Source organism: Drosophila montana, unplaced genomic scaffold, assembly GCF_035044405.1.
Source record: "Drosophila montana isolate Dmon_TW-CO22-7 unplaced genomic scaffold, ASM3504440v1 contig_787_1, whole genome shotgun sequence".
Lineage (NCBI taxonomy): Eukaryota > Metazoa > Arthropoda > Insecta > Diptera > Drosophilidae > Drosophila > Drosophila montana.
Window position 1 is genome coordinate 255,756 of NW_026999082.1, and position 17,016 is coordinate 272,771.

At 39.0% G+C, this 17,016-nt stretch overlaps 2 protein-coding genes across 3 annotated transcripts in view; one reads left to right on the plus strand and one right to left on the minus strand.

The window, feature by feature from the left end:
- hiw (highwire) overlaps positions 1–17,016 on the minus strand; it is a 61,575-nt gene that overhangs the window by 16,909 nt on the left and 27,650 nt on the right. The gene's annotated exons all lie outside the window — the stretch shown is intronic.
- On the plus strand, positions 746–16,531 carry be (ben). Its single transcript, XM_064699064.1, has 6 exons — positions 746–1,421; positions 10,443–10,713; positions 11,519–11,673; positions 11,744–12,033; positions 12,865–13,958; positions 15,521–16,531. Exons 1-6 carry the CDS (start codon positions 1,200–1,202, stop codon positions 15,976–15,978), a joined length of 2,490 nt encoding a protein of 829 aa, XP_064555134.1. The 5' UTR covers positions 746–1,199; the 3' UTR covers positions 15,979–16,531.

The window sequence follows — 17,016 nt, forward strand, 5'->3', positions numbered from 1 at the left end:
TCACCCAATTGAAATACCCTTAAACTGTTCTCTGAGACAGTTTATGGCATGCACCGCATGAGTTATAAATAATTTCCACTTAGAACCCACTTTTCAATTTACAAAATTTTAATATATGATAATAGCCTATAAATAAAATTCGATTAATTTCTCGTTTGTGTACAAGTTTTTTATCTGTATCTATGTACATACATACATACATATGTGCTAAATTTCCAACCAAAGGGAAGTATAAGTACAAACTCTTTTATATGTACATGTTATATACAAATGTATGGACATATGTATGTATATAGTTGCTTATTGATGAATCTCTTATCAAACGGTTTACAAAAATCGCCAGACATGAACAAACATGTCCCTATACAAACACACACATACACAAAAAGTTGTACTTGTGTGGTTTGCTATTCTTTGTCATAACGAAAAGAAAACATAAGAAAACTTAAGAATCAGACAGCTCTCAGCTGATTTCAAGAGAGCCATTACATGAATGGCATCGAAAAAAAAGTCAGAGAGCGCGAGCAGGAGAGCCATTTGAGAGCTTAAATGGGATCAGCTAAAGAAACATTAAAACTAAATGCTGCCTGCTAGCTGCGCTGCTTCGTTCACACTGACGCACGCACGCACGACGAATGCATAGGTAGTCGTTTGAAGAGAGAGAGCGAGAGAGAGCGTCGGCCAGTTCTGACTTCAACTAGCGACGACTGTTGATCGCGTTCAGTGTTATTGAAAATTCGGCGACGAACGGTTGTGTGCAGCAGTTGGGTTGACGAGCGTCTTGTTTGCTACGACCAAAAAATAGTATTTTTTTTTAACGAGTTTATGAATTCAAAACTTTTTTTTTCTTATTCTTTTTTGTGTTGAATAAAAAAAATATTTTTGTTGATGACGAGCAACATTAATGTGTATAGTATATGTGCAAAAGAAGATTTTGACTCTGATGAAATTCTTACACACACACACACACATATAAACATATGTATACATTGTGCATGCATGTGTATTAGCAAGCTGTGAATCAATCGGTAGCAAAAGTGCAAAATCTACAAAAGACAGCAACAACAACGAGACAAAAAAGAAGAAGAAGATAAACAACGAATTTTTTCAACTCCAAACCCCAACAACACCCAGCACAGAGCACAGAGAGACGGACACACTTCAGAAAACAGAACAGTCAAAGGAAGAGATAAGTCAACATGAAGAAGCGGTTGCCCCCCTCCAGCAGTGTGAACAGCGCCAAAGCCACGATCATGTGGACATGGGTTTTTCTCTGTCTGCACTTGGCTGGCGATGCTGCTGCTGTTCACATCATCAACCGGGGCAGCAGAGATGCGGGCGAGTGGGAGCCGCAGAGCATATGCATACCCTGCCATTGTCACGGCCTAACGGTCATATGCGACTATGCGCATAACAAATCGGTAAGTGTTCCCAATTGAATTGAATTTTGTTTAGAACGCATCTAGAACAGTTCCCAATACGCGTTCCATTTGTGCTAAAAGTGTTCCCAATAGCAAATTCTACAGCAATTTCACGCTAATGCGAATATTCCGCTTACAAATGTGAAAAAAAAAACAAGTTAAACGAAATGAAATGAAAACAAAACAAATAAAGTGAAGCTGAACTTGACTTCTCATTTATTCATTTTTTTTTTTGACCTCTTGATCTCGTAAACTATAACCATTTATGATTGGTGCGTTATAGCGAGTGCCGCCTGTGTGCACAATGTGTGCATATATTTGTACATATTATCGGAACAGTTGCCTCTTTAATGGAACGCATTGTTATGCTGTCTTTGCCCACAGACTTTTGGCAAGTGGACGCAAATTTTGTCTGCATATACATATGTATATATATATATTTGTATAACTATATATATATATATATATGTACTTTCATGTAGTTGTGAGCACTCGTTTGTCAAAGATTGAAAACGTAAATAAACTCACAGAGCGGGCGGGCAATTAACGGGCAAAACGAACCAGCTCAAAAGAACAATAAAACAACCAGTTCAACTGGTTATGTTAATGAATCAGGTGTAAGGCAGGTGTGAGTGTGTGCGTGTCTCTGTTGTCTATCTTCGGTTCTTCTGTCTGCTGCAAGTTTTGGGGCGCGATTCGCCTTTGTTGTTGTTGTCGCCGCCTGCTTCCGGATGCATTTTGCTGCTGCTGCTGCTGCTGATAAATTTAACTATAACTTTTAACTAAATCGAGGCAAGGGCGTTTAACCGGAAGTGGGCGTGGCGGCAGCCAATTGCTGCTGTCGCTCGAATGGCGTGACAGCTGATGTGTGTGATTGTGTGTGTGTGTGTGTGTGTGTGTGTGTCGGCATCTTATAGATAGCTTAAAATGTATGTACTATAAAACGCTCGGCTTATCCGCCATAGCCCCCTCCCTCCTCCTCACTACCGCACACACACGCTCATTGCATATTGCGGAGAATGTGCAAAGTTAACGAAACAATCAACGATTGTTTCAGGGAGAGTTTACTGTGAGTACAAAATATAAGTCAAAGGGTTGTTAATATATATCTGTATATACTGTATCTGTATCTGAATCTGTATTTGTTTCTGCACCTGTATCTGTATCTGTGTCTGTATCTATATCGATATCTATGTCTGTATCTGTATCTGAGACAAGAGGAGGCATCAAAATTTTGGTGTCTACTTCTAGTTGTAGTTATTCTAGTTACGCTCAAAGAGCCAAGTCATAACCAAGTCACGGAGCGAGCAACAAGCTAACCGAAAAGTCAAATATTCTTAATCTGTTTATTTCTTAAGAAAACCCACATACTAAATTGTATACTCTTATAATACCTCTTCGAGCTCCTATAATCTTCTAGTTATGCTCACTAAAAAGCCAAGTTTCCCTTTGAATATTTATCGATAATATGAAAATGAGAGAAGCTGATAAAATGTTGAATATGTTATAAATTATCAATTCTCCAGCTCTAACAATTCCGAGATAAATGACGTTAAAAGCCGCAAGGCAAACCGATACTTATCGATGTTGTCAAAACGGCCGATAACTATCGTATCGAAAATGTTTAATAAACTTGTTCGCCTTGTAAATTTGATAATTTGATGCTTCTTATAATCTGTAAGTTGTGCGTACTCAAAAGCCAAGTCTCAGCATCAATATTTATCGATATTTTTTTCATAATGATATAATGAGAGCAGATAACAGTATAAGGAAGATAAATAAGCTCGTTTGTATAATACAAAAAAAGTTTTATATATTTGCAAATTTCCGTTCTCGAGCACTTACAGTTCCGCTAAAAACCGCATGACAAATCGATATTTATCGATCTAATTGAAACGCCCGATAACTATATCGAAAATATGAAATAAACTAGCGTTAATTGTGCTCTAATATCTACAGGGTATCAAAATGTTCGAAATACACACTTAGTGAACGCACAAGTTTTTCCACATTTTGAAATCAACAAAATGTTCAGTTTTCCAATGCGAGGCACATAAATAACATGCAACGCACTCTAGAGTGAGACGGGAAAATTGTTTGGAAGGCGAATGCATGTGTGTGTGTTTGTGTGTCTCTCGCTCGCTCTCCCTCTCTCCCTCTCTCTCTCTCTCTCTCTCGCTCTCTGTGTGTTTGTTTTAGGAATGACTGTTTAAATACCATTGAAATGGGTACTAAAACTACTTAAAACCAAATGCGAGTGGAAATTGAAATTGAAATGGAAATGGGAAATGGGCACGAGAGCTACTAAAAAATCCATCAAGTGGCAAACAAGTCTTTGGACTTCTCCTCCCCTCCACCCCGGCGGGAGGTGCAACAGAATGCAAGCGGCCTCCAGATGTTTCATTTGCATAGATATCAATTTGAATTACAATTTGAATATACACATATGTACATATTTACATGCAGATATAGGTATATGCGGTTTTAGTCTAGTTATAGATCCATTTGCATGCTCTAAAATCATCTTCAAGCACCCAAATTTATGATTTGTATACACCAAGCCCCTAGACTTGGGTCTAATGGCAATTGCGATTTATGGCACATTCCTATTTATAATCTGTATGTTATAGAAGAAACTATAGATATTTCGTTAAGTCAACGAAGTGCCATAAAATATAACCTAAATTCCAATTCAATTCCTCAATTTAAAAAACATTTTCAATTGATTTGCAAATTCTGATCTTTTCATTTGATTTTACCTTACGCACTCGAAATACCCTGCACATAGCTAATATGCTCGAAGACTTTAAATACTATGATTCATATGCAAAATATTGCCAGGCATTGCTCGACTGTTGTTATTTTTTTTTTTTTTTTTTGCAAACAATCGATTTTCGTTCATTTTCCACCCGTGTAGGTGGATTTTACCAGATGTTACAGATGCAATTTTTACTTTACATTCTTAATACTTTTTTATATTTATCACTCGAATTTCAAGTTCGAAGTTCGATAAGATAAGCCCAAGAAATGACGTTTCATGAATATTCCCCTGGCCAAAGGCGAGGAGATATAGGAATATATGTATACATATATTATACATACATATATACAAAGAATGATCGGGAAATGTTTGCTTGATACACAAGACCCGCTCGCTTATCGGGGCTGGGCAATCGTACTGCTGGACAATGCACACAATCTCTGCCTCACGTAGACTTCTAGATACAATGGTATCTGTCAGATACGCGCACGTGAGCCACAAACAAGAATGAAAAACGGACGATTTGCTGGCCAGACGCTTGCTGTGCGTTCGGCAATTGGAAAATCCTGCCACGCCATGCGGCACACATATGGGCGAGAGCGTGTGTGTGTGCGTGTGCGTATGTATATGTGTGTGTGCGTGCGTGCGTCGTGCGTAAGTTGTTGTTCCTCAAGAAAACTGTAAAATATTCTCACCATGTGCCGCGAAAATCTTCAACGCAAATGCACATCATAATTTATTTTAAATTGATTTTCAGTTTGGCTTATTTATATACATACATACATGTATACACGCATACATACATATGTATATAAACATATATCAGCCAAATGTCGGCTGCTATTTCCGCCCACAGCGCCCCGCAACCCGCCCGCCAAACAAACCTCTTTATATACATACATATATATAAATATATAAATATGTATATATGTATGTATGTATATATTTACACAACTTCCAGTTGCTGGGCTCTAAATATAAATGCGACGGCGACAAAAAATGCGCTGGAAAATTAGGAAAAGTGCAGTCGGTGGGACAAGAAGAAGAGGAAGAAGCAGAAAAAGTAGACAAAGTTAAAAGCACACAAATGCACAGAGAAGTTCTCTAAATATAGATTGTGCCTTACAAGTGGGCCCTAATACATTTATACACATGCATATACACACATACATATACAGATATATACACATGCAACAAACATATATACATATGTATGTATGTAAAGCCCTCAAAAGTTGATATATGCAAGTTTACAGCTAATCCGCGGTGAGTGTTGCTCCATCGAAAGATAACAAGCAGAACTTAATTGAAATTTCCGCTTTGGAAGAAACGAAAACGAGATGAGAAGAAAACAGAAAAAAAATAAAAGAAGAGTAAGAAAAAAAAACTGGAGCAATTGAAAGAAATTGCGCCCGAAGCAAAGCCAATCGCAAGCTGAGTGATGGGTTGTAAAGTAAATGCAATAAAACAACAACAGACGGGCAAGGGGAAGAAGGGCGGGGGCTGGCGAGGGGACACGCACAGACACACACAAACAAACAAACAATAGCTGCAGCCACATTAATATGAATAATAACAATAATAAACCGCAAATGTCTGAAAATATATGCAGAATACATGTACAAGAGCGAAGAGGTAGGGTGAGGGCAGGAGGTGGGGAGGGGAGGGAAGGGGGCGCGAGCCGAAAGACGCAAAGTGCGGGCAAGTGTGTGTTTAGTCGCGGCGGCGGTGGGGTCGACAGCGAGAGAGAGGTGGGCAACAATTGTTGCGTCGCGGCGACTTCTGGAAATTGTCGCAGCTGCGCGCAGACCACAGCAACAACAAAATTGTACCGCAAGCACAAGTGGGGGGAGCGCAAAAAAAAGAAAAAGAACGAATGGGGCAGAAAAGAAAATAAATCAAGTCAGGTGCAACTGACTGTGCAATACTCGCTCTCCCTCTCTCGCTCTCCCTCTCTCTCTCTCTCTCTCTCTCTCCCTCTCTCTCTCTGTGTCTCTCTCTCTCGCTCTATTATGATTCATTATTGACTTTAATTTGACATAAAAATGTAGCCTTTAATATATCTGGTTAATCAATACGTATGTATTGGAAAACAAGTAAAAAGTCCATTAAATAAATATCCCGAAAATGGAACTGTTAATGGCCACGATTTTAGTCTCCTGGTTGTCATAATAAGACGTCATAATTTCGTCAGATATGAGTCCGGGTAATGTACGCGGCGAGAGATATGTTGTCGGATTTATGTCTTTCTATGCCATATACTTCCGATAGATTGGAATAATTGGTCAAATAAAATACAAATATTTGTTTATAGAGCAAATATAACTATAAGTTATATTTGTACCGATTTCGGATTATTCGGCATAAAAAATTATTATCCAAATAAATAGTTGAGGCTATTTGTATCTAATTCGATTTAAGGTCCTGTATAAGCTTTATAACTGTGTATAAGTCGGCTAGATCAGATAATGCTTATCTAGATATTCTAACTTAAATCGGAACGAGAAAGAAGTGCTATCTTCGGCACACCGAAGATTTAATACCCTTGCAGACCCAACCTTTTCAAAATGCTTATAGTGCTTTGCCCGTATCTAAGAAGCACAGGGAAAATAGTTAATGCCGAGTATGGTTAAGATATCATGAAAAATAAAACAGGTTTCCGTACAAAATTAATTTTCGACCGATCGTTCCTATGGCAACTATATGATATAGTTGCCTGATCTGAATAGAATTTTGCATATATATGGGGAGCTTAGTAAAACTAATAAGTACCGAGTTTGGTCAAGATATCTTGAAAAACATAAAAATTTTCCATACAAAAACTTAATTTTCGACCGATCGTTCCTATGGCAGCTATATGATATAGTTGTCCGATCTTAATAGGATTTTGCATATATATGGGGAACGTAGTAAAACTAATAAATACCAAGTTTAGTAAAGATAACTTTATAAACAAAAATGTTTTTCATACAAGAACCTACTTTTCGACCGATCGTTCCTATGGCAGCTATATGATATAGTGGTCCGATCCAGCTGGTTTTGACATATGAACTGCGTGCAACAGAAAGAGGGACTTCTGCAAAGTTTCATAAAGATAGCTTTAAAACTGAGAGACTAGTTCGCATAGAAACAGACAGACGGACAGACGGACATGGCTATATCAACTCGGCTGTTGATACTGATCAAGAATATATATACTTTATGGGGTCGGAGATGTCTCCTTCTATGCGTTACACATTTCACGACAAAATTATAATACCCTCTGCAAGGGTATAAAAAGTGGAGACCTCGAGGAACTACATGCATATGTGAGCGTATATATATATACATACATTATGTTATTTATGTATATATAATTATATAAATCGGTAAAATACCATGAATAGATCAGATATAGTAAATTACTAAAGTTCCTAACTTAAATCGGAAAATGTGGAGACCTCGAGGAACTATATACATACATATATACGTTTTATTAATTAATTTTATGAACACTCAATATTAATCGGTATATGTACATATGTATATTTCTTGGGGACCCATATGTATATATATATATAGATAAATACATATTAATCATTATTTTAAATGGCTTATTAGCGTTGTTTAGGTAAACTGTCACGGTCTTATCTCTGGGCTTGGAGCCCGTTTACCGTTGATCAAAGTAACAGCTGCATGTTCTTGTATAACAATGTGTCGCCCCGCCCCGCACCGCTCCGCCCCCTATTTTATTCACTTTGCAATTGTGAACCAAATATGGCGGGCGACGCACAGTTGGATTTACGACAATTATGCGGAAGCCAAGCAGACATTTAACTTTGCACGTAGACCAGCTCCTCCCGACTAATTTCCAACAATAACTTTGCATAGCTGAGTCGTGTATGTGTGTGTGTGTGTGTGTGTGTGAGAGAGAGAGAGGGAGAGATAGTGTGTATCATAAGATTATCTAAATTGATTGCAAGTGATTGCGATCTATGCTGAGGCCAGCAGAATGCATGTTAAAAGAAAGTTAACAGCGCATAGCACATAACATAATTATGTAACATAACATATGTTACGATCAACCGTTTTGGTCTTGCTTTTTTTGTGAAATTCCATTTTCGCAGTGTGTGCGTGTCTTGTAATAATAAAAAATAATATTAATAGATTTCGCATCCGGTCTAAAGAACGGACGTCTGCCCAGCGGAAAAATAAATTTGGGAGTAAAATAAAAGAAAATAATTTCCGAATATGGAAACCTTCCGTTGGCTGTGCTTTTAATAACTAAACAAATAAATATATTTTATTATTAGTAGGAATTTACAAATTGACCCAAGAGTTTATAAACTCAGGCGTTTCTTCTTGAAAATAAGAATATGTATCATAAATTAAACGAATTATGTTTATTTCTTGGAAAACAGAAAATGTTGCCATACAAAAATCCATTTTTCGACTGATTCTTCCCATAGAGCTATATGATATAGTAGTGCGATATTGATAAGATTTGGCTCAAATATAAGCAGCATTGTTGAACTAAGTAGTGAATGCCGTGTTTGGTCCAGATATCTTAATAAACAAAAAAGTCGTTCATACATGAACTTAATCCTCGACCGATTGTTCCTGAGAGAGCTTATCATATAGTGGTCCGATGTCGATAAGATCTTGCATGTGCATGGGGGAAATGCCACGTTTGGTCAAGATAACTTGATGAGCAAAAAAGTTTTCCATAGAACCTAATTTTCGACCGATCGTTTCTATGGCAAGTAGTCCGATGAAGCTAAGATTTTACATATAGTATATATGATAAGCATAGGGAAACTTGTAAATGTGGAGTTGGGTCAAGATATCTCTAAAGAGACACTAATCGAACCTACTTTTCGACCGATCGTTGCCATGACAGCTATAAGATATAGTTCTATGATCCATCTGGTTTCGATATATGCACTGACTGCAGCAGAAAGACGGACCTAGCAAATCAACTCGGCAGCTAATCTAGAATATAAATATGCTATATGCGATCGGAGATGTCTCCAGCTAAGCATTACACATACGATGACGACATTTTAATACCCTATGCAAGGGTACAAAAAGTCGCACTTGCCATCTGAGACTCGAGTCCAACAACCAGCACATTGTTGTTGCTATTGTTGCTATTGTTGTTGTTGTTGTTGCTGTTGTTGCTGTCACCCCAGCACTTGGAAGTCAAACTATTTTCCTTTAATTTAATAAGAAAATTGCTCTCGCACACATTCGTGCAACGTCGCTGTTGGGGCTGGAGCAATGAACGTTGCGGTCAACTTGCCGTTGTCTGCAGCAAAGCTGCAATTGTTGTCGTTGTGTTTGTTGTTGTTGTTGTCGCGACAACAGACATTTAAAAATAATACCAAGCGCACCCGGGCACAGAAATGTAAGTCAAGCGTCACATCGACAACGGAGCACCACATTAAAAGTAACTAAACGCCAAAGTGGAAACGAGCTCGAGTCCATGTTGTGATACCCTCACCCAAAAGCTAAAATATATCGATATTAATCGAATTCGATGGCAACAATACAAACGAATTGCTATTTTGCAATAATTAATGGGCCACAAGTGAAAATATCATGTTATCTTTATCGATATTTATCGATTTTGCAGCGTACAATAACTCACACATTACCAGAAGTGTGTTGTTCCTTATCGATATTTATCGATTTTGTAGCGAACGATAACTCACACATTAGAAAAAGTATTCACATATTCAAGTTTATGTCTTTAGCTTGAAAAGCAAAATGTGTGTTGTTCTATATCGATATTTATCGATTTGCACAAATTATAAGAGATTTATCAAACACAAATGAACATTTATCGGCATTAAACGATGATGCGGTAATTTCATTTAAAATAAGAACTTAGCCTGGCAGCACACGTAAATCCCTCACAGGAAATGTTTATCGATAATTATCGATTTTTAATGAAACGAATATTATTTTCAAACAAAAAGAAGCGACATATCGGACTATGTTATCACAAACTAACCTCAAATTATGTTGTTGTATATCGATATTTATCGATTTGGTACCTTTGCTTAATATCACAAGCTCTTGACAGAATCACAAGACCCTTTGTTAGGGCACACATAGAAATATCTGCCACAAGCAGCATGCAAAAAGAAAAAGTGACGTGTTGTCTGGTCTGCCACGCCCCTGTCTCTGTGCCTCTCCCCTAGCCGGGCACAATTTGTGCAACTGAGTTTCTCTATATCTCTCTCTCTTTCTCTTTCTCTCTCTCTCTCTGCTCGCAGCTGTCGCCCATATTGGACAGTAGGTACTCGGTGCCGGCAAATATCAACGCCATGGAACTGACGCTGACGGATCGAACGGAATTTGAACTGCATGGCGGCCTCTTTCAGCAGAATCGCGTCAATCGGTTTGTGGTCAAGGGACCGAATGTACCCAATGGCAATGATCAGGTGGAATTGATAGATAACGCCTTTCGCGGCAATCAGGCTGGCTATCCGGATCTGCAGATACTCGGCGTAAGCTCTGTATTTGTGCGCAACTATTCGCTCTCAGGTGAGTTAACCAATTATTATTTTTAGTAAACAGATTAACACAAAGTCGATAAAGCCCTGAATCATACATAAAAGCTCAAGCATATAATATGTATACAAATATTTGAAAGCTTTAAGCTTGCTGTGCAAGCTTTAAGTTGTTAGTTGCTAAATGTAAAGTAACTCGAAAGACTTTGAAGTATGGAGGAATTTTAAAAAGCTTTAAGCAAGCTTTAATATTCTGAATAGATAGTATGAAACAAAAAAGCAAGATAAAAACTAAAAAGCTCGAGCAATACTAGGTTTTAATGTTAACAAAAAAGCAAGGTAAAGGGCTCTTAAAAATAAAAAGGTTCAAACGTATTTATTACAGAAAGCTTTGAGCTAAAATGATAGTTGAAAAAAGCTTTAAAGGCCACTTAAAGCTCCAAATAAAAGGATGCTATTAATAAGTTTCAAATATCTATAAAAAGGACAATATTAACAAGATATATTCTGTTAGCTAGAGATTTGATTACTTAAGGCAAAAAAAATTGGAATATGTAAAAGAGCTTTAATATTATTGATCATTTATTCAGCTGTAAGCTAAAAGCAAGCTAGGAAAAGCTTTAAACTGTAAAATCAGAAGCAGAAGAGGCAAAAAACTGTAATTCAGAGCTTTAAGTGTGAATAATTGTGCTTAAACACTTTAATTAAGTTGCAGGAAGGGATTCATTGAATGAAGTAGGCGCAATTAGACATACTTGAAGCAGTTGCGTGCCAGATTTGATATAAAACCCTCTCTCCCTTTCTCTCTCTCCTTTCTCTCTCTCTCTGTATTCCGACAGGTGGTGAGATCAAGCTACGTGTGGAGAACAGCGATTTGTTGGTATTGTTCTCGAATGCCTTCATCAATATGAACATGTCGTGCAACTTTACGAACATACGCAGCTTGGTGATAAACGAGAAATCCTTTAATCCCATTCTCAAGTCCTTCGTAAACGTGAGCATAACAAATAGTTTAACCTATTCAATGTGGATCTATTTTATAACAATAATCTATACAATTGCAGCTACACATCGAAAACGCGCACATTGAGCACATTAACAGATTCGATGTATCGATGAATAAAATCGTATTCATCAATTGCACCATTGGCAGCGTTCAGAGTCAGGCCTTCGATGTAACCAACATCAAACAGCTGGCCTTCGAGAACTGCCGCATCGGGAAGATCGAGGAGCGGGCCCTCACCAGCAAACTGTTCAGCGAGCACGTCTCCATCACAGGCACCCAGATCGGCACCATCGACAGCAAAGCCATCATGGGCAGCGGCATATCCAAGCTGACGCTCAAGGAGAATACGTGAGTGCCTAAGACAACAGTAGGGATTTAGCTATGACAAGGCTTATGCCATTTATCGCGCAAGATGCGAATACGAATCGCCTAGCGATAAAGATTAAGTCAGAGAGGAAGATAACGATAAGATGCGATATTAGGATAAGGATAAGATATCGATTATCGTATGTCAATCTGTATGAATGCGTCCGTACTCTCGCTTATCATTTCCCTAATGTCAATTGAAATCCATTTGAACACTTGATTCTAAAGCTAGTTACGGTGTCTAGGTTTTCGTACAGACTGCACAGACTAAGAATATTTCATTTTTGGGACAATTTTGCTATATGTGCTTTGATATATGCCTACTTTTGCATATCATATTTAAGTCCTAAAAGATTCATAAAGATCGGACTATAAATACCGAAGTTAATCAAGAAGAAGTAGAATAGTCGCTGCATAAGGAATGTAACGTTAATTTGGCGCAGGGTTGAGATTAGTATCTCCAAGTCGAGCATTCATTCTGACATCAAATATTCATCAATATATTCCACCCGCAAGTGTGGAAAAATCGCGTGAAAGTTTGCAACTTTTTTGCTTGCCATCGGAAAGGTTTTAAAATAATTCTCAAATTAATAATTTATTTGAAATGTTTTTCGCAAAATCCACGCTCTTGTATGGAAATGCGAGTCTAAGGTATTATGAACGAACGTTTTTTTTTTGTTACGGCTAGATTTTGCGGAAAATGGGTGAAAAAGTTGTATTTAGAATGTGAAGCACAAAACTTGCCAGCTGGAATATATTTTGTTGTCTATAAGCCCCTCAACTAATTGAAACCTTTCAATTTTCCACTTGCAGCATTGATACGATTAAGGAGGACGCGATATTGGTGCACAGCGTCTTTGTGTATTTCGAAAGGAATTGGATTAAGTATCTGGGCGATAACTGGATCCACGTGAACAATGGCGAGCTGATTGCGATCGAGGACAATCATTTTGGCAACTTTGCGCCCATGCAACTGAACCAGGATCATCGCAAGCGAACCAACTGCACGTTCGTCAACAATTGGCTGGGCAACCCGCAGCCGAATAGCCTCAACTTTAGCAATTGTGAGGTGCGCGCCATAACCGTGGATCATGAGTGCAGCTGCGACGATGCCAAACAGTGGCTGCCCACACTGACCGATCATGATCTCAGCTCGGAGCTCTATTGCCAGCTGGGCAAGCGTTTGGGCAGATGCTTCAATGCCAGCCAGGTGCATTTGCGGCGGTACGTGAACGAGGTGTGCGGCGTTAATCAGACCACGTTGCGCTGTGTCGGCGGCAATACCATGAAATGGTATCGCGATAATTTCTATACGGAACAGGAGCGAGAGCAACAGATGAAGGGCATCTCGTACTGGACGGTAATCGCAGTTGTCTTTGGCGTTATTCTGGTCTGCAGCGTGGTCGCGTTCTTTGCGTGCTATTTGTTCTCCAAATGCTGTGCGGGTCCGCGCGAAACATGCATTTTGTCGGATACGGATCGCAATATATTGGAAAAGGAGCGATTGTCAATGAGATCGGATGATAACGTTGCCAAAAAGCTAATCAAGAAATTAACCAGCAACAGGCTAACGCCCGAACAATGCTCAGACGTTGTTATGCAGCTGATGCAGGATTTGAAAACATTATCCGATACATCGAATCGTGTGCTCGCCAATCATATGGCATCGGCGCACAGCAGAGAAGATGACGACAATTACACACTTGCCAATCATCATCATCAACAACAACAACAACATCATCATCATCATCATCAGCACTCACCGCTGCCGACAGCTCCGACGCACGATGCAAACGATCAGGAGCCCATCTATGCCGAGCCATTGCTATCCGCTCAATATTCAGTGCCACCGGATCCAATGCCGCCGGCAACGTCCTTCTATTCGGAGCCCTACAATTCAGAAGCCAGTGAGTATGGCAATTGAGCGTAGCTGTTATGCTGTTCCACACGTTCCTGACTTTTTATATCGATGTGCATATCTGTACAAAATTGGCAATTTACACATCTATTTTTTTTTTTTTTTTGTGGCTGTGCGCATATATTTTATGTTTAATTCGAAATTCTTAATGTGTGCCTAGTTATATTATACTTAACTGGCGAACACAATTGTATTTCGTTTTATATTTCTATATGCTATATCCATGTATCTGTTGTACCAAAATTAACATTGAATTCTATATACTAAAAACAACAACAACAACAAGAACCAAAAACTAACATATTTTGAGCAACAAACACGATACACAACGCATTGTTAGCCAGTAGTAAGCACGCAGCACACAAAAATACATGCGTTCCACATGGGATCCAAATGCGATCCACGCCTTAAAGCAATGCACAATTGCATAAGCTGGGCGCATTGGTTGCTTAAAACACTTGGATTTAGTTAGATCGATTAAATGCACACTTAAAACATGGCATCCACACATACGATCCACAAGATAATTGCAAAAGCACATTCGGTCCACTCACCACTGTAGTTTGTGAAGCGATTAATCAAGCACCTAGAACATGGAATCCATATATACGATCCACACACATAAAACAATGCAAGAAAAGTGCAGATGCTGGGCACACCGAATTTGTAAAAATCACTTAGGATCTGCATGTGATCCACAATAAACAGAGATCGATTAGGCAAACACTTGCAATATAGAATCCACACATACGATACACACTTGAAATGTGATGAAAAATAATTGCATTGAAATTCGCAAACACTTGGGATCCACATTCGGTCCACACATTTAACAGAGCCAAGTGTAAGCAAACACTTAAAACAAGGGATCCACATGCGATCCACACCTGAAATGCAACACACAATAATTGCAAGAGCTGGGCACACCAAATGTGTAAATTTTACTTGCGATCTACAATAAGTACACATATTGAAATATGGGATCTACGCATACGGTCCACACCCCAAGTGTTACGCAAAAGCTGGTCGCATTGAAAAGCGTAAACATATAAGATTAAAACGCGATCCATATACGATCCACATGCTGCCTACTATACATGTGCTCCCAAAAAGAGACACGCAGTTAATATTTGGAATGCATTTTGTTAAAACGATAGGCAATGATAATGCACACAACACACACACACACACATACAAAAACACACACACACACACACGCGCACAGGCACACACACAAAAGTATGCACAGGTACTAAGGGCAAGCCACATTTAAGGAACGCATTAACCAAAAAGGTATACAATTTGAAAAGTTCTGATTTGTAGTAAACATTGGTGCCGGTTCTCTCTTTCATCTCTCTCTCTCTCTGTCTCTCTCTCTCTTCCTCTGTCTCTCTACCAGTTGAATATCTGTTCTTTTGTCTCTTTAGCTGTTGGGACATTTGCTCTCTCTTCCACTCACACTCGCTCTCGGGCGCATTCTCTCACCCTCTCACTAACTGACCATCTATGCAAATATGTCAACTAATCGATTGCTCTCTGCTCCATTTGCAGATGCGAGCGATATGCCACAAGATCTGGAGGCTTTGCCGCAGTACGCCCAGCTGCAGCGCCAAGCCACATCCCAGCGTGGCCAGCCCCACCGAAGTGTGAGCAATGTCAGCAATGCCAGCTATGCCACGCCCGTTTGGCGTCAAACGGCCGATGCCACGCCCATACTTTTAACAACAACATTCTCCGCCCAGCCGGCAACGCAACGCCATGCACGCGACCAGCGTCCAGATCTCGAGATGTCACAATTGCATCCCAATCAAGCCAGCTCCTCCTCGGGCAGCCAGTCTCGCTTTCCCAGCAACCAAAACACCATGCGAAGTTTTCAGTACTTGGATGGAGCCGCCAGTTTGGCCGCCATGGAGGATATGGCTGCGATGCCGCCAGATTCTGGCTCAAATCATTCAGGGGGGAGCGATGAGACTGTCAAAATCGACGAAATAGAATACGTTGATGCCTAAAAAACTAATCAATATTATAATATAACAAAAACACATGTGATAACTAAAAAAAAACAATATTTTCATGAAATGTGTAGCGCATTAAAGGAGACATCCCCGACCCCCAGAAACTATATACATACATATATTCCAAATCAGCATCAATAGCCGAGTTGCTATAGCCATGTCTCTCAATTTTAAGCTAGGTCCGGATCGGACCACTATTTATTATAAACCACTATATAATACTGTTTTCCCCACAATTTTCATCAAACTCAGCATTTAAGAGCTCCACCCCCCCCCCCTCTCCCTCTCAAAGAACTGCAAAAGGCAGCATTCACAATAAAAGACAACAAATTAAAACAGATTAAAACTTTTGTTGTATAACAAAGTATTTTCTCATGCTCCGAACTTGATTTCCCCCCCCCCCCCCCCGAAAAAAAAGTGTCACAAAAGTGGGCTAGTTTTTCCCAATTAGATATAATATGCGTCTCCTTCAGCTGCTGCTCACACATGTCGCGATCTATTCTATTATTGTTGTAAATTATTTAAAGAAAAAAAAAAATCAAATGTATATTATCAATTTTATACAATTTATTTTGTTTTTCCTTTTCTCGGGAGGTTTCGTCGAACTGTTGACAAAGCCAACGCAACAAAAGTATATAAAAGTTGTTAAATTGCTGCTGCGTTTGAACCGGCGACTGCGCACTTGTTGGTCCGACGCGCACACAACTGAGTTCTACAGGCTCCTGACGTCACATTTGCCTGACAAACTTACATTTATGACTGCGTTATTGTTGTTGTTCTTTCATAGAAACTTTGAACTTTGTATTTCTCAGCTTGGAGATAGAAATTTTCTTATGTACAAATTTCAGCTTCCTTTTTTTGTTTATATAAATGTTTATTGTATTGAATTAAAAATAGCATATATTTTTATTACAACAGCAGCTTCATAATTCTTAATTTTGGACTGTGCGTAGACAAAACACTTTTATAGATGCATACTATACATATATGTAATGTAGATTGAAAGGACGCATTAGGAACTATATTTCGACA

Coding starts and splice junctions, on each gene's coding strand:
- be (XM_064699064.1), top strand. CDS start 1,200: ATGAAGAAGCGGTTGCCCCCCTCCAGCAGTGTGAACAGCGCCAAAGCC. Junction 11,674..11,743: donor TTCTCAAGTCCTTCGTAAAC/GTGAGCATAACA, acceptor ATACAATTGCAG/CTACACATCGAAAACGCGCA. Junction 12,034..12,864: donor CTGACGCTCAAGGAGAATAC/GTGAGTGCCTAA, acceptor TTCCACTTGCAG/CATTGATACGATTAAGGAGG.